Raw genomic sequence first — 25067 nt, 5'->3', positions numbered from 1 at the left:
TGTTTATGTTTAGTTCTAGGTACTACTTTATAGCATTTAAAAAAGGCTATACTTCACTGAAAAAAAGTGAGGCTTAAATACATGTATAAACAATAAAATAGGTGATGATGATAGGATAAGAAAATATAGGATACATGTTATATAAAACTCTAAACAGTGAAGATTTGAAAAAAGGAGCGTGATCTCAATAGTGAGCTCACTTCACTACCTTTCGCCGCATCCTTTCAAAAAAAAATCCGCCTATTGTGCATTTCATTTTATGTTCTTTTTAGAGTTTAATCCTGGTGGTAATTGATTATTAACATTTTTGTTATTGGCATCAATAATAGATGGCATTGGCATAGGCGAGTTTCCACCAAAGCCTTGTTGAAAATTAGGTGGGAAATTTCCTTGTAGCATCATGTTTGGATAAGGAGGCTGTGGTTGTTGACCTGCTACTGGCAACATACCATTTGGTGGCATTGGGAACCCCTGCGGTAATGGTGGCATTGGACCGTTAGGAAAGTTAGGATGCATGGGGAAGAATCCTGGAGGTGGAGGTGGTGGCATGTATTGCTGTTGAGGTAAATCTGTTGTTGCTGTTGTCGCTTGTTTTCCCTTGCTATTCCTAGACCCGTTGACGTTCTTATTCTGCCTTGATTGTTCATCATTCTTTTTATTTACATCTTTAGAACCTTTCTGAAATTGAACAAGACCTGGTGGCGGTGGCATCATGTGTTGTGGAAAATTTGGTGGTACACCCATCATAGGATATTGTGGGCCTTGATGAGGAATTAGCCCTGGAGGCGGAGGTGGCGTGTTAGCTTCACTTTTACCTTTGTTTAATAGCCCATTGAAAAACGCGTTATTATTAGGAGGATGCTGAGAAAAAGCCAATGGTTGCATTTGTTGCGGTTGGTGAGATTGCTGCTGGAATGGCGGAAGAGCCTGCATCTTTCGAGTATCTTTGTCAGAGGTTGATAACAGTTGCGATTCTGCATTTGGAGTACTCGATCTAGATTCTTTGAAGAATGACATCAACCTTGAGCCACTTTGATGTTGTGTACCATTAGCATCGTTGTTTACTGCAGATACATTTGGCGACGGCGCCTGGTTGTTAGTATCTAATGAAGGCAATGAAGTCGCAGATTTATTGAAAAATGATGAAAAGCGAGATGACGAACTTTTACCTAAATCCGAGTTAGTTTCTAAATCATTTGCTTGTTCTATAGTGACTTTTGATAGGTTTGGATGCCCAGTAGGGGTGCCAGAAATTTGTTGTAAAGGTTCTTCCTTTTTATCTTGTCTCTTTAAATTCAGGAAATCTGTTATTGAATTAGAACCGCTTGGCATGGCAGGTCTTAAATCGGTGGATGTTTCATGTGTGGCGGTTTCTCTAGGAGCAATAGCGGTGGAGTTGCTAACGCTTTTAGTCTTTGAGATCTTCTTCATTTCTAATTCTTTCATCTTTGCCTTCCAGTCCTCAAAATCTGCAATCGAGTGACCGACATCACCTCCCAATTGAAGATTCTTATCCATTTCCAGCATTTCTTGGTCGATCTTTTTGTCTTCATCGTCCTGTTGAGATCTCCTCTTGCTCCCTTGCACGTTTTTGGTCCTACTCATTCTTCTTTCATCATTTTTGCCGTTTTTGTAACCAGCTTTCCAACTGCCACCGCTATTGTTACCATTGAAATGATGGTTATTAGCATGCTTTTGATCTGGAGGTCCCATGCGCAATCGCCAGAACTTTCTCTTAGGCAGACTTTTCACAAGTTCCGCAATGAGCGGGTCTTCTTCATGTGAGGCACTTGCCAAAGTTGGCTTCAAATGGTAAAGTTCATTCATAGAGTATGCATATGTCTTGTATTGCAGTTCCATTGGTTTGTAGTTCGTTATAGGGTCCGTCAAGCTGCTGAAGTTTAGCATAGCTGTCTTCTTATTTTTTTTCTTATTGCTCTCTTTATTATTGCTAGTTGTAGCGGCAGAAGTGTTAGAGCTATCATTAGAAGATTCTACGCTGGCGATTGGCTTCTCGTCCTTTTCCTTTTTGGATAATTTTTGGAATAGATTGGAGATGGCTTGCTGAGATTTGTGAGTAGCGGCTGCACTATCACTGTTTGGCAATTCGCCTGAAAACTGAGTGGTTGATATAATTGAAGGGTCGTTGAGTTCCATTGTATGAGTTAAAGTCCTACTATGATAGTTCTTTGTGTCCTGTTAGGGTCGAGACATCCACTCACGCTCATATCTCACCTGATCCTTTTTGATGCTTCCAACGATTTTCTTTGAAACTAAAAAAGTTAAAAAACTTGTCATTATTTACGTAATAATTAATAGTATTTATATAATTGCACAGTACAGATTAATTGAGAAAGACGTGCTACATCATCCTTACATGATTAGCTGCTAAACAAAGTCAACGATTAGTCTAATTAAGTACTAAAAATGTAAATATTAATATAAATATAACTACAATTTCAGTTTTTTCTTGCATTTTTTTTTCTCTCAGTTTTTCTGCGTATGAAAAGCTACTGATCCTGTTTCAAAAGAGAAATAAAATTAACCACAAACCATTTTTCAAATTGCTTTTGACCCACTGTCGTTAAAGTATTAACTAACTGAATGGTTATTTCCTGAGGCAACTGTATTTGTGGAAGATATATTTGAGTAAGGTATTTTACACATTCGTTTTCGTTCGTGGTTAGGTTGTTACTAACGATAAATAGTTCCCTCAGTAACCTTGCCAAGTCAGATGCCATGGTCTTGAAATTTCCCTCCTTGATATTGAATTTGTATATTGGATTAAACGGAATTTCAAAGATTATTGGGACACATTTCATGATAAAGTACTCGTTGAGACCATCTATTTTCAAGTTGGGATCTTTATTGATATCGTTATTATCCAAACATGAGCCTTTCCCAAAGCATTTGATGAAGTTACACAGTACATTTAGTGATACTTTCATCATAGATGTTTCTTGAATCTCCTGCGGCGTGTAGGTGACTAAATCGTCCAGGATGATTGGTAAAATCGCTCTGTTTATGTCTGATAATAGTATCGAAGTGACAGAGTTATTAGTAAATGATTGTAAAAATGTGTAGTAGGCCTTTTTTAATAGTATTTTATCTCTATATGAATCGGTAACCACAATATTTTTATTTGCGGAGGAAGTGGCTGTGACAGTCGTGTCTATAGGTTTGTTAATGCTTGATTGTTGCTCGTGTTGCCCATCAATGTCATCTATAATGAAATGAACTTTGTTAATTAACGGAGTGAGTAAATGGTTGAATAACTGGTAACAGTCTATGTCCGTATGAAACATATGAATGAGTTGAGATAAGAACCCAAGAAAATCAATCATCTCCCATGACTTTAAATCCGCAGATGATAAGATCAACTCTATCAACTTATTGATAAACGGTAAAATTTTATTACTTAGGATTGGAATTAATCTGGCAAAAGTAAATCTAGATGCATCACGGATATTCTCAAATTTATTGAAAAAAGAAAATGTTACCAATATAACCTCAGCTATATTAGAGAATTTATGGATTAGAGAATCATTGATCAACTTTTTATTGACCATCATGTTGTTAACTTGATTCTCAGGGACTAAACCAATGTGCAAACCTCTAGCTAAAGTACCGATGGCCATTAGAATATGATGACATTCCAAAATTATCACTGGCGAAGCTCCTTGAGTAATACAGCCCTCTAGTTGGGTAAACAGTGGGGTCAATATCTGGTCCAATATATCGTAATTCATAGAAGTGCTAGCCGTAGCAGTGGCACTAGTGTGCTCCTGACTACTATTGTTCAACGTAATTATAAACCCAATACCTTCAAATATGTACAATTGATTATCAAAAATTGTATCGTTGTCATCTGTTCCTTGTGCATTGATAGAGGTTACCTTTATGTGAAGTAGAGGACTTATTTTATTAGTTATTTCATTAACCAAATTTTTATTGGCAAATAAAATTTTCTTCAGGTTGATTCTTGTTAATTTCAAAAATCTTGTAAATAGGTACCATGATCTGAGCCTAACAGTTTCTCTCTTGTTGAACATGGCAAATGAACTTGTGAAAATATTCAAGATCAACAAATACTTTTCATCATCATCAGTAGCGTTTGATGTGTTTGCACTTGTTGAGAATATGAAATTATAATTTTTCACAATCAATTCCATGAACAATATTTGAATTTGTTCGTTATCAATGGTCAATAAAAATTCTTTCATCATCAGCAATTCATTCAAAAATCGTACTAAGGTTAGCGAAGGTTGTGAAGTCATAATTTCATTTTTGTTCAAACCGAAATAATTGTTCTTGATACATTCACTTAGATTAAAGATCTGGTAAATAGTTAGTTCAAAAACCTGCCAGTTCTCATTCTTACAATTCATTAGGTTTACAGAAATCTCTTGAGTGATGTTATTCAAGAATAGACTTGGATCGATTACAACGATAACCTCTTGAAAATTTTTCAATTTGAATCTTATAGTTTCATTGAATTCCTCAAAATCATCCTGTGTAATTTCGTCGTCTGAGAATTTCATTCTCTTAAAGCAAACCTGTTGGAAATTATTTAAAAAATCCTTATGCAATGGTATAAAATTTGGTGAAGATGCTTTGTACTTTTTCAGAAAAGCCAGATAGTTTGACCAGAATGGGAAAGTTTTTCCTGTTATTGAATCGAATTCATTATTCATAAATTCCAAGAGTATTGGTATTATTTTTTCCAATAGGATCGTATCGACATTTGATATCACTGACTGCTTGTATAGCGTATCCAATTTTGGGTCATCATTAACTTGTTCAATAATAATAGTAAATTCTGTACCAAACGAAGTAATCAACTTGGTCAAAGTTTCCCATACTTCCAAATTATCAAATGTAATGATTTGAGGATTCATTGATATGGCTTGATGGTAATAAGTTAATTCATTGGTCAAATTGATCATATTTAAAAAAGCTAGTTTATCCATTGGTTTCATTTTTTTTGAGATGATGGCCAGTATGCAATTATAACATGATATTTTGGTTTCTTTATGATTTAAAAATTTATAGATTAATTGCAAATAGTAATTATTTGCATCAATAATTAAATTAATATCGATCCATGAAATGAAGCTCCCTATACAATCCAAGGTAGAATTGATTAATCCGGGATACTGTGAAACAACTTGTTCATCAAGTTTTAAGCATTGGAACCACACATTACTCAATTTCATAATATCATTATCACGCATCCAATCTTTTATATTATTGTTTTTCAATTGAGACTCCTTTGACCTAATGAAGCTTTGATCAGCAATTTCTGAATTAATCATCAAACAAAGCTTGTTAAAAAATTCAAGACCCAAAAAAATGTTACCATCAGTAGACGGGCTGGGAGTGGAAATGGCTGAGTCAACTTGGAAAAGATTCATTAGATCGTCAAAAAAACTATTCCACTGGTTCCCATTACAATCACTGTACATCAGCATGAACAAAGTGGTCAGTACTTCAGAAATCTTATTCATCAAAAAGTCTGGCAACTTTGTTTGCTTATTAGCCAAAACTTGAAACTTAATCCATTTAGTTATTTCAAACTTTATCATATTCAAGCCGTTAGAATTAGCGTTCAAGCCCTCCGTCATCAATTCGACCAAAGTGGATAGCCCATAAAACTTCAGCAAATCATTCGAGTTCTCATTGATGATGAGTGATATGAAGATTTCCAATGCATTCTCTGATGATTTAATCCCATTCAGTAGCTCGATGGCCTGTCTCTTAGTGGCCACATCTGAGCGTGGATCATTCACTGCATTTACCAGCTGCTGAATCCGTTCTAGCATTCCTCGATTCACTGGAAACACTTGTTCTATTGCTCGCTTACCGCTAACTTCTCAAACTGACTGATGTAATTGGAAAAAATTTTAGTTTTTCTTGTTAGTTAGTTTTCCAGTTTCTCGCCTTGAGCCTAAATATTGATCCTACAATGAGTAACATGCCAAAAAAAAAAAGCCACCTACATTAAAAACAGGAATATTGAAAATATAGTAAAGGAATAGACATATCTCAAACGAAGAAACGATGAGTTGCCTAGTGTTACCATTAGTGAGTGTAGGAAATATACCCCAGTTGAGTGTTGACTGGCTACTGAATTCACAATCAAATGAGTGGGAATATCTGGAGGCTTTAGATTCCAAATACCTAGTAGAATTCGTGGGACCATTAGACAGACCAGAGGATGGTAGCGCCTCGTTGTACAAAGACAATGATATGAAGTATAGCAGTGCTTTGGAGGTCTTTTACAACAAGAAACGGGGAATTTATGCGATACAGCAACGCACACCCCTAGTGTCCGTAAATTATTTGAACAATTTTATAGTAGAGATCATCTTGCCATTCTTGAGCAAGTATAAAATATCGGAGATATCAATCTGGGACTCTCTAAGTGCAATGGAGGACGAAAATGGTGTGATTGTGCATCCGCACGAGATATTTTCGCTAGGTGAGTTTTACTTTGACGATGGGGTCGACCTTCTATCGAGCCTCCATCTCAATGACCAAGAGCCGATGGTGAACAATTGGTTGCAGTTTACCCCAACGAGTTTCCAAGACAAGATATCCATTGATCAGCCAATTTTCAAAATACTTTTCCAAATACTGAATGCTTCACAGAGGCCTCAAGCTCTTCGTAGCATCAAATACTGCAGTTGTTTGGCCAATGAGGGAGACAACTCACTGGATTCTCAACAGTTCTTGCAATGGATCATTTCTCAAAAGATTGTTACAAACCTACCACCAATAACAAAGTTTATCAGGCCTATATCATGGCAAGGTGTGTACGGGGTCGCTGATTCAAGAGATAAGTTTATAAATTTATACAGTTGAAACAGAAAAGTACCTATTTTTTTATAAACGTGCGTACGTAGCCACGACTTACATATACTGTTTCAAAACCCTTTGCTCAACGTTATCAAGACAAGTCTCATGCTGAATAATGGTCAAGTCGTTGGCCATCGCATGCATTGCCTTGTCTACCTGCGATTGTGGAGGACCCTGTGGACCCTGTGGCCCACCTATTCCGGCTTGGATACCCATGTCCTGATCGTTCAACCCAATCAAGTTATATACCGGATTAAGCCCGAGTACAGAGATGAAATACCACGATATAGAGCTTACCCATCTGACATCCAAATCTTGACAAACAATACCGGTTTGTAACATCTCTTTGAACTTTGCCGTTAAAGGAAATGGCAATTGCATAAGAATGAATCCAGCAAAAAAATGGTTTACCCACCACATTATAATAGTCTGAGGAATAAAACTAGCCATGTTTCCCTTCGCCATGTTCATCATAGCATTTGACATGCTTGGATCGTTGAAAGGATTGGGCATTTCTCCAGCCTGTGACCCATCTTGTTCGTTAACTTTGGCCAAATGTCTTTCCTCGGCAAGGTCCTTGATAAGGAACTCTTTTTTTGCAGCAAAAGCATCTGCTGACAAATTCCCACCGTTACCAATCAATAATTGTGCCCATTGCAAGTATTGCCATTCAGTTAGTTTCACCCTCGGTTGTCTTTCGCTAGCATTGTTCCCCGTTATAAGTGTCATGATGTACTGTTTGAGCACACCCGTCAAAACCATAACAATGGAAATAGGCAACAAGACCCAATACTTCAGCTGATCATCCAATAACATCTGTGGCACGCTAGCTTGTTGAAGTTTCGCTTCTTCTTTACTAAATATATCTGAAGAGAAGTTACTGTAAACGTTAATAAATCATAATTCTTGACATTACAATGCTCTATTATTCTCTCTTCGTTATTAGTGAGCTGAACGACACTAGTGTCATAACCACTAAATAAAGTATATTATGTGTAAGTATATATAACCTGAGGTACCGTCATGGCGTATTTATTGTTTGTGGTTGTCTCTTGTGAATATGAGCCAGCTGTGACCACCATGTTCGGTGACGGAAGGCGAGGTAATTTGGTTCATCGCCAATTGGCTCAGTAAAAGTTTGACTTGCGATTTAATAAGTGCGTTCTCATCCAAAAGTCCATCCTTCTTGTTACCTCGTGCTATTTTTAGCAACTTCCAGTAACTCAAGTTGCGATACATTCTCGAGGATTCCTCCAATAGCGGTTGAATGTAAGAGACTGCTTCGCTCATGCCAGTATCAGCGCCACCAGTGCTGCTTTCCATGGAATTTTTGGGCCCGAGATTGATGTTTATGCCAATGGTATGCAATTTCAACCTTACTGGAATGTTTGGTATACTGTTGAATAAGATTAATTGCGACAGAGATGAGATGTCATGAACAGTTTGGAACATGCATCGGTATTCATGTGTTAATTCGCTCGGATCAGTGAGGAAATCAAGTCCCAAACACCGACTCATTACCGAATTTCTCAACTTTCTCTTCATGAAGACCGTCGGAAGCTTATTGTTTATTGCACCTTTGGACACGCCCTCCCTTATGAACTCCTTCCATAAAAGGGGAAGATTGTAAGAGGGGTCTATAAAATTGTCAGCTCCACTGTATTCCCAGTCGTAAAGTACGAAGGTATTGTACTCATTCAGATATTCCTGATACTTGTTTTCGCATAACTTATCATTTATCTTCCGTTTCAAGGCAAAGCGTTGTCTTCCGGTCACGTTGCCATATCTCAGCACGAACTTGGGTGTCTTAAGAACCTTCAAAATTTCACTGCTATGGGTTCCGTAGTTTACCATGCTTCTGTTACAATACTTCTGTTCTCTTTCTTTCAGTCTTCTTTGCTCAAACCCGCAGTAAACTTATAAAGAATCGAAAAGACGAAATTTAACAATGTGAATACTAGAGAAACGTGAAAACTTATGATAGTTACAATTAAATCATTCATACTCTCTTTAGCTGTTATCACGTACAATATGAGAAAAATCTTGTTCCCAGGTGCTGACTGAAGAAAAAAAGGTCTTTCTATTGATGTAAGATTCAAGTATCGTCTGTTGGCTGGTAACAATTTTACTAGTATATTACCACACGCGGTGTAGAAGATGAAATGAATTGTGATAAACCGTCATCAATTCTTGTGGAAGCTGAAACGAAAGGATTGAATATGTATTCAGATAATGGATAACAACGTATAAAACAAGAGAATAAATGAATATTATCATTATTGCTATGTAGAAATATCGATTCCCTCTCTTGTGGATTGCTATATCCTCCAAGAGAAGACCTAGTACATTGGGTATACCATAGTAGATTGCTTTTTACAAAAATGGCACCCAAGTAAACATCACAAATCACACACATTTTCCTCTTTAAAACCTAGAAGCATAGATGGACCAGTCTTGAAATGGTTTTGGATGAATTATATAGTTATTTAAAAACAGATTAATCATACCCGTGTAAAAATAGGACCCAGTATAAAAATTCCTCAGCCCTTTTGGCCAAGTGGTAAGGCATCGCACTCGTAATGCGGGGATCGTGGGTTCAATTCCCACAGAGGGCATAATGAATTATTTTTTCTACTACAAAAGTAGCCATATATTTTTTGCTACCTTTCTTGCAAAGAAATATATGGCCTTTCGTTAATTAAAATATTTACATGCTTTATTAGCAAATGTCAGTATTCAACTTATTTCTTCTTCTTCTAATGACAAGCAGATTATAATGAAAAAAAAGTTCCTTATTTTCATTTCGCCATGTAGTTACCAAATTAGGAAATTTACACGATGCATTAAACATAAACAGATGTTTCAAACATGAAACTGCTGATTTGTCGCAACAAACATATTTAAATAACCGAGCTTATAAACATGTTTATTACCACGCTTTATTTTTCTTCCAAAGGGCCTGTAGGTCTTTTAAAGCTTTATAAAGAAACCAACCACTCAATGAACCTTCGAGATTTCAATACTATGAAACGCTATCACATCTTTAGGAACGTGTGTATACGGAGTGACTACAAACTGTTGATATTAATGATTATAAGTACTGTTGCTACAGGCCTTGTTCCGGCAATCACTTCTATCTTGACTGGTAGAGTCTTCGATTTGCTATCGGTGTTTGTGCTTAGTGGGTCACATAATGATTTATATCCGCAATTAGTTCAAAGAGCGATGGCAGTAATGGCACTTGGAGTTGCCTCTGTACCTGCCATGTGGCTTTCATTAACAAGCTGGATGTATATCGGCGAAAAGCAAGGCTTGAGAATACGGTCGCAATTATTGGAGGCATATTTAGAAAAAAAGCCAATGAAATGGTACGACGTTAACGATACATTGTTGGGAGATTTTACTCAGATAAATCGATGTGTGGAGGAACTAAGATCAAGCTCCGCCGAGGCATCTGCCATAACTTTCCAGAACCTCGTCGCCATATGTGCGCTTCTGGGGACATCATTTTATTATTCCTGGTCATTAACATTGATTATCCTTTGTAGCTCTCCCATCATCACTTTTTTTGCTGTAGCATTTTCTAGAATGGTCCATATGTACTCACAGAAGGAAAATGAAGAAACGAGTAAGGCGGCCCAATTGTTTGCATGGTCAATGAATGCTGCCCAATTGGTGAGATTATATTGCACACAACCTTTAGAAAGAAAAAAATTTCAGAGAATTATCCTAAGTTGTAACACTTTCTTCATCAAAAGTTGTCTTTTTGTAGCGGCAAATGCTGGAATCCTGAGATTTTTGACGCTGACTATGTTTGTACAAGGATTCTGGTTTGGCTCCACAATGATTAAACAGGGAAAATTAAACATCAACGATGTCATTACTTGCTTTCACTCATGCATTTTGCTGGGGTCAACTCTTAATAATACCCTACATCAGATTGTCGTTCTTCAAAAAGGTGAAGTAGCATTACAAAAAATCATGAATCTACTAGAAAACGGGCCCAAATGTAATCCTCCGAATGAGATCGAACTTCATCAATACCCATTAGATTATGCCAATAGTGATTTAGTGTTCGACAACGTTTCGTTCTCATATCCAAGCAGACCTTCTGAAATCGTTCTAGAGAACGCTAGTTTAAAATTTCCTGCAGGTCAATTTACTTTTATAGTTGGGAAGTCAGGCTCTGGTAAATCCACATTATCCAGTTTATTATTAAAGTTTTACGATGGCTACGATGGGTCAATATCTATCAATGGTCGGAATATCCAGGCAATACCCCAGAAATTACTAATTAAGAATATCACCGTCGTAGAACAGCGTTGTACTCTATTTAATGATACTCTTCGAAAAAATATTCTTTTAGGTTCGACGGAATTAGCAAAAAATGCTGACTACAGTACCAATAAGAATACCAATTTAATCAAAGATGCCTGTAGAATGGCTCTTCTAGATAGGCTTATTCTAGATCTTCCCGATGGACTAGAAACATTGATCGGAAGTGGAGGAGTTACACTAAGTGGTGGTCAACAACAAAGAGTTGCGATGGCACGTGCATTCATTAGAGATACTCCGATACTATTCTTGGACGAAGCTGTCTCAGCTTTGGATATAATTCATCGTAATCTATTGATGAAGGCGATTCGACATTGGAGGAAAGGAAAAACTACAATCATCTTGACGCATGAATTGGGTCAAGTTGAATCTGATGACCACTTGTATTTAATGCAAGAAGGTAAAGTCATTGAAAGTGGCACCCAGTCAGAACTTCTGGCAGATTCGACCAGCACTTTTAGCAAATGGTACTGCCTACAGAAAGACTATTCTGATACAAAAACTATTGTGAATTCAGAAATTGACGAAAAGTCTCTAAACTCTACAGAAAGCTTTAACTCTCATTTAGAAACTCCAAAAACAAAGACAGGTCTAAGTTCTTTTGAATTTAATGAGGCAGATCAGCTACACTTTTACGAAACAGTTCATCGACAAAGATCACACTGTAAAGGAAGAAGAATTAGGATTGAAGATAAAAATATAGAATATGCGACAAAAAAACAGAATAGCATCGAAAGCATGACAGGACCACAACTCTTAAGCATTGTGCAAATAATGAGAAGAATGATCAATAGCATTAGATACAAGAAAATTCTAATACTAGGGCTCTTTTGTTCTCTTATTGCAGGTGCCACTAATCCAGTCTTTTCATACACATTTAGTTTCTTGTTGGAAGGAATTGTTCCATCTCCGGCTGGAGAAATGGGTTCGTCGTCCTACCTAAGGAAGTGGTCGTGTATTGTTCTTGGTGTGGCTGCAGCAGACGGTATTTTTAATTTCGCAAAGGGATTCCTATTAGGTTACTGCAGTGAATACTGGATTATGGATCTTAGGAACGAGGTTATGGAAAAACTAACGAAAAAGAGCATGAACTGGTTTTCTGGTGAAGATAACAAGGCTTCCGAAGTTTCCGCTTTAGTGTTGAACGATTTAAGAGATTTGAGATCTTTGGTCTCTGAATTTTTGAGCGCTATTACCAGTTTTATTACCGTATCATTTATTGGTTTAGTTTGGGCGTTAGCCTCTGGTTGGAAATTAAGTTTGGTCTGCATTTCAATGTTTCCATTGATAATAATCTTCTCAGCAATTTATGGTAGTATTTTACAGAAGCATGAAACCGATTACAAGACATCAGTCGTTCAGTTAGAAAATTGCTTATACCAGATTGTAACGAATATCAAAACCATAAAGTACTTACAAGCTGAATTTCATTTCCAATTATCATATCATAAATTGAAAACCAAAATGGAACAAATTGCCTCCAAACGTGCTATTGCTACAGGTTTTGGTATATCTATGACAAATATGATTGCTATGTGTATTCAAGCTATTCTTTACTATTACGGACTAAAGCTGGTAATGGTCCATGAGTATACCTCAAAGAAAATGTTTACAACCTTCACTTTGCTATTATTCACTATCATGTCATGCACGAGTTTAGTAAGCCAGATTCCTGATATCAGTAGAGGCCAACGTGCAGCCAGTTGGATTTACAGAATTCTCGATGAAAAGCAGGTCACACTGGAGATCGAAGACAATAATGCTAGGTCAATAGGGATAATTGGTGAGACCTACCATGAGAAGCAAACGACACCAATGCTCTCGATACAAAACCTGACGTTTGCCTACCCATCTGCACCTTCTGTTCTCATCTACAAAAATATGAATCTTAACATGTTTTGTGGACAGACAATAGGTATTGTCGGAGGATCAGGTTCAGGAAAATCCACACTGGTCCTTTTACTAACAAGACTTTACGATTGTGAGGTAGGGAGCATTAAATTAGACGGCACTGACGTAAATGACTGGAACCTGACGGTTTTAAGAAGAGAAATTTCAGTAGTTGAGCAGAAACCTTTATTGTTCAATGGTACCATTAGAGATAATTTGACTTACGGTTGTTTAGGTGAGATTCTTGAGATTGAAATATATGACGCATTAAAATACGTGGGGATTTATGACTTTGTAGCCTCATTGCCTCTGGGCTTGGGTACACGTATTGATACAAACCTGTTGTCGGGTGGACAAGCGCAAAGGCTTTGCATAGCTAGAGCACTTGTGAGGAAACCTAAAATACTAATTTTGGATGAATGTACCTCAGCATTAGACTCTATGAGCTCCCATGTTATCAAGGAGATCGTCAAAAAGGGACCACCAGCTCTACTGACCTTGGTTATAACCCACGACGAACAAATGATGAGGTGTTGCGATTCCATTGCCGTTTTTAAGGATGGCAAAGTAATCGAAGAGGGAAGCTTTGACACTTTATACAATAATTGCGGTGAGATGTTTCGGATTGTTTCTGAAAAAAATGCTTGATTGCAACGAAAACATAAAATTTCAATTGTGAAACATGGGTATTTAAAAACAAGTTTACAAAAACAGCTGTAATAATAATAATTATTCTTTTTACCAAAGAAAAGGGTTGTGAAAAGTCATACATATATATATATACGTGATATATACTGTTATACTGGTTGTAGTTGATATATATTCTTGAATTTTTTTTTGGTTAGTTAGTTACTCATAGATGAATAGTAATAAATGGTACTTCAACATCTTCACCTTCTTTGTCATCTGCACAAATTTCTAGAATCATTGTAGATACGTGCGTTGGAATATCTTTTTTAGTCACCAATTTAACTAATTGAGTAATTGGTAAATTCAGTCTTTCTTTCAGTTTCTTTTGAGGGAAGAACGAGGCATATAGCAGAGAAACTCCATATGAAAGCATTGTTATCTCCAAACCTTCATCTTTTTCGAAATGTTCAATCAACTCACTTAATTTGATATCTCCTTTGATATCAAATCTGTCCCAAATTTTATCATATTTCTTGTTATTATACTCCCCTTTTGGTGAAGCAATTGGTTCTGAAAAACCGAAAAATGGCAAAGCTAAATTAACAAAACCGTTCTTGTACTGCTCAATATCCGTCTTGTTATCAACCAGTTTATATAATTCCAAATTAACTAAACCAGTAACCAAAGAAGTGGTTGTTGCAATGGCAGGAATAATACGGCCTGCAATGAATTTGGTTTTTTGACGATCGGCTGTTTCAATAAAGTAGTTTTGAGCCCTGCAGTTAGAACAAGCTGTTATGAACTCAATGTGGTGATTGGTATCATCATCCTTTTCGAAATCTACAGGTTCCAATTTAAAGCCTGCCAAAGTGGAAGGATCTGGGAGAGATGATGCCAGATGATCAATTTCGTCAGAAGCATTAGAAGCATTTGCGTTTGGATCTGGATCATCATCGTTCACTTGGATCTTTAAATTCGCATTTGGAACAAATTCTGGAATTATCATATGATCGAAGACAGACTTATACTCATCCACATTAGGTTTAGAATCAAGGTCATCACTTTTTAAACCATAATTGAATGCGCGCAAATTAGCGCCTGCTACAACAAAATGAAAATGGTCGTTATTGTAGATATCAAACTCCAATGGTGTTGGAGCACGCTTGGCACCTGACCAAAATGGTTCCCCGTTGGAAGTCTTTGCATCCTTTGGGAAGTTGAATAATAACTGTTTGATATCATGGTTAAATTTCTTTTCAAATTCTAATCTTGCCCATTTGATACAATCTTCGAAGTTGTATGGTCTATTGGATAACGAATCTGAAATTGATTCTAGAATTCCCTTTACATCACCACTTTGCTTTAGAGTTTGCTCGACAAAATTTGGTTGCGTCAAGTACATATTAACATTTTCAGCGGAATCAGTGAAGTAACCTTGGAAAAGAGATTTAGCCCAGGCAATAGTATGATCGATCTTATTTGGGAACGAACGTAGAGTACACAATGGAATAGACTTTTCCGGTGGGTCTCTAGAAGAAGAATATGATTCAGTCAGTCTTGGAATGATAACTTGAGTATTACCTTTAGTACCTAGTGTACCAGATTCCAGCAGTGGTTTTCTATAAAACACACAGCGACGATCCACATATGTTCTTGCGTCAACGTTGTCTAGAGCATTGGTAACAAAATCTAGACTTTCCCAAAACGAGTCGTTGAATGTCTCCTCAGTTTCAGGCCCCACTTTATCAATCTTTGCATTTATTTTGCCTTTCAAATCAGGGTTCATAGCGCATACGGCCTCTGCAGCCACTTCAGATTTGTTCTTCCCGACATCCTTGGGTCTAAATAAGAATTGACGGTTCAAATTAGATTTCTCAATTGAATCATTATCCGTAACAACAATATAACCATCAGAACCGGAACCAAGCCCCAAAAGTGCCCAATTTTTCAACATCTCACAACCAATTGCACCGGATCCAACAAGAAAGACCTTTGAATTGGCAATCCTTTTCTGGAAATCTAAACCAAACACGGCAATTTGATTATCATAACGAGAGTTTATTGGCTGTGTAGTCTTTTCGTTTCTTGGAAAATTCTTAGAGTCTGGTAGTGATTCTAAGGAATCGAAATACATAAATTGCTTTAGCGGAGTAAATTTACCAGAGCAAGCCTTTAGCACTTCTTGTGCGACAAGACCACCGAAGAAGGCTACAACACCGGGAATGTCACCCCTTGCCTGGTAAGAAAGCTCTTTGATTAAATCTTCATTAACAACTACGCCTTCACCCAGAACCTCTGGTTGTTGAGCGGATAAATCCGTAACCAATTTCAGTAATTCGTTGGCGTCCTCATTATTCATTGTTCTCGGCAACTGACCGTTATGTCTAACGGCAAATTGGTGCAAAGCCTGGAACCCTAAATGTAATTGAGCCGTTCTGTCGAATTTGGCAAAATCTGCAAAAACGAATTCAGGGTTAGAAAGTTGTTGTTTTAAAGTCTTAAATGAGATTTTGCGTGGTACTTTGACTTCGGTGAAAATACCACCCTTTTTGTACTCGCCAAATTCTTTAACTGACCCAATTCTGAATGCAAACGGCCCCAAAACCTCAACTTTGAAAAGGGTTCCGTCATTCAACTTATCTAGACCTTCCACTTCAGAAAATCTTACAAAATTTCCGTCTTCTAACCCATGTCTGTTATCGTCTAACATGGTTACAGTTCCGTCAGGCTCGATATCTGAAACCATACCGGTACGAGGTTCTTCACCTGTGGGGTCCAACACTGTGAACTCATCACCCAAATCTACAAAAGTATTACCGAATAATCCTCTTGTCTCCGAGGAAATAAATCTTATGCCAGAAGAATGGCAGAATTCATTGATTTTCACCTTATCCTCCAAAGAAACAGTGTCTGTGGCAACCACGACCTGGAATTGACTCAATTGCGTGACATCATCCAACGAATCCAACACATTAACCGGGACGTATGCGTTCAACTCCGCCAGCTTGGCTCTGGTCACTTCACCTCTCTTTTGACCAATGTCCTTCTCGGTCAAAAAAAATTGGGTAGACAAGTCTGCCAATTGAACCAGTTCAGGATCGAAAACGGTCATGGACTTCACACCCGCCAACACTACGTTTTTAGCTATTTCAACACCTAGCCCCTTCAACCCGAGAACTAACACGTTGGAGGTTTGCATTTTCAACATAGCTTCCTTACCCAACACATAAAGTTGACGAGAATAAAGACTTTCATCGATCTCTCCCGTGGCGGCAGAAACACCACTGTTATTGCTGCTCATAGATATAGTTATATGTTCTTTGCTTTGCTACCTAATTTAATGTTTATCTAACTTAAGTTATCGATTGGCGGTTGCTCATCCTACCTTTTAGCCCTTCTTTACCTTTTTTGCCACCCTGCCCTTTGTCACAATTCACGAAATTGTACCGTAAGCAAACGTAATAAACAGTAGTAAGACCTACTACATTAGTATATACAGTCACGAGAAGGCAAGATTGAGGTTATAGAAGGAGTGGATAGTCAGTAAAGGCGCCCTAAGCTCTACTAAAAACTGGGCTTTGAAAGATGTTCCTCGTCACTTGAAATCTGTTGTCCCTATCTGGTTCCTCATCATACAAATCCACTCCATGATATAACCATCATGTTACAATCACTTCACCAGTGAAGCGAACGAATATACAAGAAACACCAAGGCGTGGCTTTCCAGCTGGACCGGACATGCCTTGGTGTTCTCATGATCACGCTAGTCGCTGTTTTGTTTACAAGAGTGATATCTTCTTTGCCCCATTCTGAATAAGTGCAGAGTAACAATTTATCCTTTCCTTCCTTTTATACTCCATTGATTTTTTTTTCCCATATTTTTCACATTTTCGACTTTCTTGCAGGCTTTTAGATTATTTTTTGTTAGGGCTTAGAAGAAGTACAGCAAGCGTTACACTGTAGACAGTATTTCATCAGCGTGTGCTGATGGTGCACTGCACGTAACATGTTTTCTTACCTTGTCAACGTAGAAGGTTATGCCTATCAGTACTATGTCTTTCACAACGCAACCTGCCTTGGCTTTCTACCTGATTACATATCACCTTCGACGGAAACGGTCTTGTAATAATCATTAATGGATCAGCAGAGGATCGTTGACTCATCCAGGTCCATAAAAGATATTAAGGTACGCGGAACATTTTACAAGAACTGTGTCTGCCTTCAAGACATTATCAAATAATTTAAGATTTGCACAGTACAACTCACCCATAAAAATGTCTGTACACGCTACAACCAATCCAATTAACAAGCATGTAGTTCTAATTGATAACTACGATTCCTTCACCTGGAATGTCTACGAGTACTTGTGCCAAGAGGGTGCAAAAGTCAGCGTCTACCGTAATGATGCAATTACAGTTCCCGAAATTGCTGCTCTAAGTCCCGACACAGTGCTTATTTCGCCTGGGCCAGGCCACCCAAAGACCGATTCTGGTATTTCAAGGGACTGCATCCGATACTTTGCTGGGAAGATTCCTGTATTTGGGATCTGTATGGGCCAGCAGTGCATGTTCGACGTCTTTGGTGGTGAGGTCGCCTATGCTGGTGAGATCGTCCATGGTAAGACCTCCCCAATTTCTCATGACAACTGTGGAATTTTTAAAAACGTACCTCAAGGTATTGCTGTAACCAGATACCACTCTTTGGCTGGTACCGAACAATCCCTGCCATCTTGTTTGAAGGTTACTGCAAGCACCGAAAATGGTATTATCATGGGTGTGAGACACAAGAAGTATACCGTAGAAGGTGTACAGTTTCATCCGGAATCTATCTTGACCGAAGAAGGCCATCTCATGATCAGAAATATTCTAACCATTAATGGGGGAACCTGGGAGGAAAACGGATCATCTCCTTCCAACTCTATTTTAGATCGTATCTACGCCCAACGTAAAATAGACGTTAATGAGCAATCAAAAATACCAGGTTTCACTTTTCAAGACTTGCAGTCAAACTATGATTTAGGTTTAGCTCCACCGGTACAGGATTTCCATGCTGTATTGTCATCATCCCAAATGAGAGCTGTCGTTCTTGCTGAAGTCAAGCGTGCTTCTCCATCAAAGGGACCTATTTGTTTAAAAGCCATCGCTGCCCAACAGGCCTTGAAGTATGCAGAGGCTGGGGCCTCTGCTGTTTCCGTATTGACCGAACCCCATTGGTTTCATGGGTCACTACAGGATTTAGTAAATGTAAGAAGAATTCTAGATTTGAAATTTCCCTCTAATGAGAGACCTTGTGTTCTAAGAAAAGAATTTATCTTCAGCAAGTATCAAATTCTAGAAGCAAGATTAGCGGGAGCTGACACCGTCCTTCTTATAGTTAAGATGATATCCCAACCCTTGTTAAAAGAGCTGTACGAGTACAGTAAAGAGTTAAACATGGAGCCTCTTGTGGAGGTAAGCTCGAAAGATGAATTACAACGGGCTTTGGATATTGGTGCTAAAGTTATAGGTGTCAATAATAGGGATCTACACTCATTCAACGTGGACTTGAATACCACAAGTAACTTGATAGAATCTACTCCAAAGGATGTTCTTTTAATTGCTTTGTCGGGAATTACCACAAAGGAAGATGCTGAAAAATACAAGAAAGAGGGTGTCCATGGATTTTTAGTGGGTGAAGCCCTAATGAAATCAACGAACGTGAAGAAGTTCATTCACGAATTATGCGAGTGATTGAAACTCATACAACGTCCCATAGGTAAAAGATCACTAGGCGCAGTAAGAATGAACACTTTCATGTATATTAGACTAGCCTTTAGAAGATATATGTATATGCAAAGATATATGTATATAAATATAACCATGAGAGAGATAAAATAAAAAGAGCAACTTGTTCTTTTTTCCATGGCAGGCAATTATTTTTTTATCCTTTATATTTTTTCACTCACTTTTTTTTTCATGTTTCATCATATTTTCAGTTTTAGATTTACAGATAATCATCATTTTATCATATACGGAACTCATTAATCTCTTTTTAAAAGATCTGGTTTGGAAAACTTAGGACTCTGTGCATATTTCAAGCCTTTAAATTGCTGTTCTTTATCATGTGTTTGATGAACGACTAAGAATCCAACGTCCACTAATTTAGGCCAGTTGACATACTGAATACCATTCTTAAACATAAACTTGATTGAAAGCGCTAATATGATACACGCACCTGTGAAATACAGAGAATTTTTACCACTGGTAAATCTATCCTTTGGGAAGAAAATTGTAGCACCTAGTACGGTCAGGGCTGCACAAATGATCATTGGGATTAATTGGATATAAACTGGTCTTCTATCAGGGAATGGAGACTTGATGGAAGCAGTGTGTGGTCTGAACCCGCCAAGGAACAAGTCATACGAATCCTGTCTTGGGCCATCGGTCAAATTATTCTGGTAATAACGTGACGCTGAATTCAAAAAATCGTTGAACGCACCTAGACGTGTACGCTTACCAGTTCTTGTGAAGTCGGTCTTCAAGGCTCCAGTACCTGAATAGGCAACACTAACTGCATCAGCGTTATCAGCCCATAAATTTTGATAAGAAGTTAGCAATGGCGTATTCTCTTCCCAAGTGTTTCCAATATCAATAACGTTGGCAGTTTCGAACTCTTTCTGTAAGACCCATTGGGCCAAAACTGATTGTACAACATTTGTCCTGTCCAAACAATCCATACAATTTGTTCTTACGACGGAATGTTGCTCATTGAGGATTTGAATAGTTACACCATTAGAATTTATAACCTTATGAAAGAAATCTTCATTAGACAAACCTAACTTCTCCAGGTGATCAATTAACAATTTCACTCTATGCCATTGCATCTTGCGACATTCGTGGTGAAAGTCAAAATATACGTAATGAATCTTTGGATCGTTCAATGCGTGCACCACAGATTCATAACCTTCTTTAACGGGTAATTCGTGGCCCTTTTGGTTAACTAGATTAACTAAATAGTTGTCACCATATAACTCCTTTTGTTGATCAAAATGCTTTTTGGTGGCGTCTAATGAGTTTTCTCCAAGAACTAGGTTTGGCTTGTACTTTAGGTTGTTGATTTCCGCCCAATATATTGGCACAGACCCTCTCGTTTGCAGAAAAGAGAAAACATGTGTTTTTTCACTTTCTGGATTCTCAGCAAGTAGAATTTGTTCAGTTTCGTTGAAATTGCCAACATTTCCATCTTTGTCAACACCACGACGGAAGTATCTTGTACCTGCTCTGAATATACTACGTCTGGTAATTAAACCAAGAACAATAGGAGTGGCATTCAAAACTGTGTCAACTGTCTTGGCATAACCATATATAACAGGCTGTATGAAGGCATCAATTCTAGAATCATGATTAGCAAACTTTCTCAAATCTTCAGTTAAGTAATGATTCCAAAAAAATCGCTCATCAGCAGTTTTCCAGTTGGCTGCGGACCCAATTCTTTCATTTCTTTGTAAAGAATTGGTTAAATCATATGTGTATGAGAAATAAAAAGTGGAATTCCTCAAATGTAACTCCAGCAACTTGATATATTCGGCTTCCTCAGAATCGATTCTCGAGTTGAACTTGGTAGACACCACAGAATGTTGCAAGATTCTATAGAAAACGTGGCCATTAAACCTACCAGTCTCTTCCACGGTATTCGCAATAATGGCGTACCTGTTCAATTTCAATTTGATGAACCCCATCAAGGACGCAATCTTCACTATTTCACCTTGAACTGGAAACTCCTCTGCTCCAAGGACACGAACACCTTGGTCTTGATTGGCCAGATGAATAACTGCATCATTAGTTCCCTTTCCCTCAGCAGCTTTAAAGAAGATACCGTCCCCGTTTTGAACATACACTACTGGACCTGTCATGTTTGAAAGAAGATAAACGCGTATATAAATATTATTTGGTCTTATTATAGGAATGTGATTTCAAACCCTTTCTCCTATTTCCTTATCTAAATATTTGATATTTTTATCTTGCCTTTCTCAAACTTAATAAACTGGCAACGAACTGGCAGTCGGTAAGTAGTAATACAGTGGTGTGTCTCTACGTATATGTGTGTCTACTTGAAATATTAAAGAGTCTGCAAGTTATTAGAACAATAGGACCGAGGCTTGGACGTCGAGGAAACTGCTGCACCTTGGCATTTTCTTTGCGAGTTTTTCAAAATTTTTCACATTCGTTCAGGACCACGAAAAATGAATCAAATGAGATTTTAATATGCTGGTAATAAGGGAGGCTAATGCATTGGCTTATTATAAAAACATTGGCGTGTACGGTAACTTGGAAATAGCAGATATTGAGTATGTCATATCAATTGAGTGCAACACTTAAAGGTCACAACCAGGACGTCAGAGATGTGGTAGCCGTGGATGATTCGAAAATTGCCAGTGTTTCGAGGGATGGAACAGTTCGTTTGTGGACTAAGGACGATCAGTGGAAAGATACGGTAGTTTACAAAGGCGACGGATTCTTAAATAGTGTGTGTTATGATTCCGAAAAAGAGCTATTACTTTTTGGCGGGAAGGACACTATGATCAACGGTGTGCCCTTGTTTGCCACCTTAGGGGAGGATCCATTATATACCTTGATTGGCCATGAAGGGAACGTTTGTAGTTTGTGTTTCCAAGATGGCATTGTGGTAAGCGGTAGTTGGGACAAAACTGCGAAAGTTTGGAAAGACGGGTCGTTGGTTTACGATTTGCAAGCGCACAGTGCCTCTGTATGGGATGCCAAAGTTGTATCCTTGACCGAAAATAAGTTCTTGACTGCCTCTGCGGATAAGACAATCAAGCTATGGCAAAACGATAAGGTGATCAAAACCTTTACCGGAATTCATAACGATGTAGTGAGGCACCTGGCTATGGTGGATGATGGTCATTTTATTAGTTGTTCTAATGATGGCCTTATAAAATTGGTTGATATTCATACAGGCAAGGTATTAAAGACATACGAAGGCCACGAAAGCTTTGTATATTGTGTCAAATTATTGCCCAACGGCGATATTGTAAGCTGCGGCGAAGACCGGTCGATCCGTGTATGGTCCAAGGAGGATGGTTCATTGAAGCAGGTCATTACACTTCCTGCCATTTCCATTTGGTCTGTCGATTCTATGCCAAACGGGGATATTGTTGTTGGAAGCAGTGATAACCTTGTTAGGATATTCTCACAAGATAAATCAAGATGGGCCACAGAAGATGAAATAAATGAACTATCAAAGCAGGTGGAGAAATCTACTATAAGCTCGAAGACAATGGAATTCGATGAGTCTAAATTGTCACCTTACCAAATATTAGAATCTCCAGGAAGTAAGGAGGGTCAAATAGTGGTGGTTAAATCACCCCAAGGTATTATAGAGGCTCATCAATTCTCAAATTCATCATGGAAAAAGGTTGGTGATGTCGTCGGTGCAGGTGCTACTGGAAACGACCAAAAGGTTGAATTTGAGGGTAAACCATACGACTATGTCTTTGACGTGGATATTGAGGATGGGAAACCTCCCTTGAAATTGCCTTTCAATGTCAACGATAATCCATATACAGCGGCTGACGATTTTTTGGCTCGCTATGAACTGCCACTGAGTTATAGAGATCAAGTGGTGCAGTTCATATTTAAGAATACAAATGGTGTGTCACTAGATCAACAGGTAGGAAACACTAATACTTCCTCTTCTGTACCATCATCTTCAACAGCAGGTACCATGAAAATCCTTCCTGTCAGGCAGTACCTTGTTATGGACAACTTCAACCCAGATACTATTTTCAATGGAATTGTGAAAATCAATTCTAATGAGAAGACCTTCGACGATGAAATTCTGGCCCAAATAGGTGGCGCACTACACGACATCGATGAAAGTTGGGAATTGTTACTGTCATTTGCTAACACGATAAGATCCAAGTGGGAAATCAAGACTCCTGCATACGACATTGTACGATTGATCGTGAAAAGATTACCGTATTCTTCAGATATCAAGGATTACATTGAAGAAGGGTTGGGTAATAAGAATATCATATTGGCCATGCTGACTGTGCGTATCTTGGTGAATTGTTTCAAGAATGAAAAATGGGGGTTAAAACTACTGCAATCAAATCAAGTCTATAAATCAATTTTTGAAACTGTAGATACCGAATTTTCGGAAGCATCTGCGAAACAGTCACAGAATTTGGCCGTTGCTGTTTCGACCTTAATTTTCAACTATTCAGCTCTTGTGATAAGAAAAACCTCTGATTTGGAACTTCTCCCAATTATAGCTGACGCCATAAACACCAAATATGGACCGCTAGAAGAATATCAAGAATGTGAAGAAGCCGCATATAGACTTGCCATGGCCTACGGAAACCTGGCTACTGTCGAGCCTACGTTAAGACAGTTTGCCAATTCTGTAACTTGGCTTGGGAACGTGAAGAGAAGCTATGGAAACGTGCCAAGATTCAAGGATCTTTTTGACGATATGTTCTAATTCATGCACAACGATTACATAAAATACCTTTCCCTCTATATAAACAAATAATCTTTCTTTCGTGTTCTTTTTGTCTTCTATATTACCGCTATTTTCTGTTAAATTCGGCAAGGAATATATCGTGAAATGAAAAAGAGTGAATAAAGGTCATTTTGAGTACCGCCAAGTCAATAGATGGAAAAGATTGACAGCTGAAACGATAAACGCGGAGAATACTTTTCATAGGACAATTTAACTTACTTTATTTTGCAATGGATAAAGCATTTGATGAAATTATTGGAAATGACCACACAGAAGGCTCAGCTAACCATAAGGTAACAAGATACCGCAGAAGAGATTTAAGAAATGAATTGGGCCCTAGACTGGGGTTCGCATCTTCAGATCCTGCATTGAGATCAGATGAACATTTTCATCGACAAAAGGAAGAATCTCCTTTGCCCAAGAGAATTAGAATATCCAAGATCCCATTAGACGTTTCCGATTACACCCTTGATGATATGTTTAAAGAGTTTGGGCCACCAACTTTTTCGAAAATTTTTGACAATAAAGAAGATCGTACATGTCTTTACGAATATGAAGATCCAGAACTAATGGAAAAGATTGTGGAACTTTATAACGGACATGAATTGAATGGCGCCAAAATCGTAGTGGAAATTTACCAACCGCAAAGAAAGCAATCTAGAGTTAGTTTACACAACCGTCGCAAGAAAGGAGACCAGGAATATGGTAGAGGTAGACCGGGAAGTCATTATCGCCAAAAGCCCAGCAGAGTCTCTAAAAAGAGCAAGGGCCGTGAAAATAACACTCCAACTTCTGTTGAAGCTCTGGATGCTGAATTGGATGCTTACATGAAAGGATAAGCAACTCTGTAT

General features: G+C 38.0%; 11 protein-coding genes and 1 non-coding gene across 12 annotated transcripts; 6 read left to right on the top strand and 6 right to left on the bottom strand.

Annotated features, from left to right (window-relative positions):
* Positions 1 to 252: 252 nt before the first annotated feature.
* Positions 253 to 2157, bottom strand: EAP1 (Eap1p; the record flags this gene model as incomplete). The annotated part of the gene is made up of 1 exon (XM_056223704.1): positions 253 to 2157. The coding sequence occupies one exon, from the start codon at positions 2155 to 2157 to the stop codon at positions 253 to 255; it is 1905 nt and encodes a 634-aa protein (XP_056077695.1).
* A 353-nt stretch (positions 2158 to 2510) lies between these two features.
* On the bottom strand, positions 2511 to 5822 carry LOS1 (Ran GTPase-binding protein LOS1; the record flags this gene model as incomplete). Its single annotated transcript, XM_056223703.1, has 1 exon — positions 2511 to 5822. The coding sequence occupies one exon, from the start codon at positions 5820 to 5822 to the stop codon at positions 2511 to 2513; it is 3312 nt and encodes a 1103-aa protein (XP_056077694.1).
* Positions 5823 to 6060: 238 nt separating this feature from the next.
* ADD66 (Add66p) lies at positions 6061 to 6864 on the top strand (the record flags this gene model as incomplete). The annotated part of the gene is made up of 1 exon (XM_056223702.1): positions 6061 to 6864. One exon carries the CDS (start codon positions 6061 to 6063, stop codon positions 6862 to 6864), a length of 804 nt encoding a protein of 267 aa, XP_056077693.1.
* A 48-nt stretch (positions 6865 to 6912) lies between these two features.
* On the bottom strand, positions 6913 to 7674 carry EMC3 (ER membrane complex subunit EMC3; the record flags this gene model as incomplete). Its single annotated transcript, XM_056223701.1, has 1 exon — positions 6913 to 7674. One exon carries the CDS (start codon positions 7672 to 7674, stop codon positions 6913 to 6915), a length of 762 nt encoding a protein of 253 aa, XP_056077692.1.
* Positions 7675 to 7890: 216 nt separating this feature from the next.
* Positions 7891 to 8712, bottom strand: CBT1 (Cbt1p; the record flags this gene model as incomplete). The annotated part of the gene is made up of 1 exon (XM_056223700.1): positions 7891 to 8712. One exon carries the CDS (start codon positions 8710 to 8712, stop codon positions 7891 to 7893), a length of 822 nt encoding a protein of 273 aa, XP_056077691.1.
* Positions 8713 to 9401: 689 nt separating this feature from the next.
* Positions 9402 to 9473, top strand: Smki_11.trna1T. Its single transcript has one exon. It is a non-coding gene; the product is annotated as a tRNA-Thr (tRNA).
* Positions 9474 to 9780: 307 nt separating this feature from the next.
* On the top strand, positions 9781 to 13731 carry STE6 (ATP-binding cassette a-factor transporter STE6; the record flags this gene model as incomplete). The annotated part of the gene is made up of 1 exon (XM_056223699.1): positions 9781 to 13731. The coding sequence occupies one exon, from the start codon at positions 9781 to 9783 to the stop codon at positions 13729 to 13731; it is 3951 nt and encodes a 1316-aa protein (XP_056077690.1).
* Positions 13732 to 13936: 205 nt separating this feature from the next.
* UBA1 (E1 ubiquitin-activating protein UBA1) lies at positions 13937 to 17014 on the bottom strand (the record flags this gene model as incomplete). Its single annotated transcript, XM_056223696.1, has 1 exon — positions 13937 to 17014. One exon carries the CDS (start codon positions 17012 to 17014, stop codon positions 13937 to 13939), a length of 3078 nt encoding a protein of 1025 aa, XP_056077689.1.
* Positions 17015 to 17987: 973 nt separating this feature from the next.
* On the top strand, positions 17988 to 19442 carry TRP3 (bifunctional anthranilate synthase/indole-3-glycerol-phosphate synthase; the record flags this gene model as incomplete). The annotated part of the gene is made up of 1 exon (XM_056223695.1): positions 17988 to 19442. One exon carries the CDS (start codon positions 17988 to 17990, stop codon positions 19440 to 19442), a length of 1455 nt encoding a protein of 484 aa, XP_056077688.1.
* Positions 19443 to 19732: 290 nt separating this feature from the next.
* SAC1 (phosphatidylinositol-3-phosphatase SAC1) lies at positions 19733 to 21604 on the bottom strand (the record flags this gene model as incomplete). The annotated part of the gene is made up of 1 exon (XM_056223694.1): positions 19733 to 21604. One exon carries the CDS (start codon positions 21602 to 21604, stop codon positions 19733 to 19735), a length of 1872 nt encoding a protein of 623 aa, XP_056077687.1.
* A 437-nt stretch (positions 21605 to 22041) lies between these two features.
* DOA1 (Doa1p) lies at positions 22042 to 24195 on the top strand (the record flags this gene model as incomplete). Its single annotated transcript, XM_056223693.1, has 1 exon — positions 22042 to 24195. The coding sequence occupies one exon, from the start codon at positions 22042 to 22044 to the stop codon at positions 24193 to 24195; it is 2154 nt and encodes a 717-aa protein (XP_056077686.1).
* Positions 24196 to 24446: 251 nt separating this feature from the next.
* YRA2 (Yra2p) lies at positions 24447 to 25055 on the top strand (the record flags this gene model as incomplete). Its single annotated transcript, XM_056223692.1, has 1 exon — positions 24447 to 25055. One exon carries the CDS (start codon positions 24447 to 24449, stop codon positions 25053 to 25055), a length of 609 nt encoding a protein of 202 aa, XP_056077685.1.
* Between the last annotated feature and the right edge of the window lie 12 nt (positions 25056 to 25067).

The sequence above is a fragment of the Saccharomyces mikatae genome (genome assembly GCF_947241705.1).
Source record: "Saccharomyces mikatae IFO 1815 strain IFO1815 genome assembly, chromosome: 11".
In the NCBI taxonomy this organism is placed as follows: domain Eukaryota; kingdom Fungi; phylum Ascomycota; class Saccharomycetes; order Saccharomycetales; family Saccharomycetaceae; genus Saccharomyces; species Saccharomyces mikatae.
This window is presented reverse-complemented; position numbering and strand designations above follow the sequence as displayed.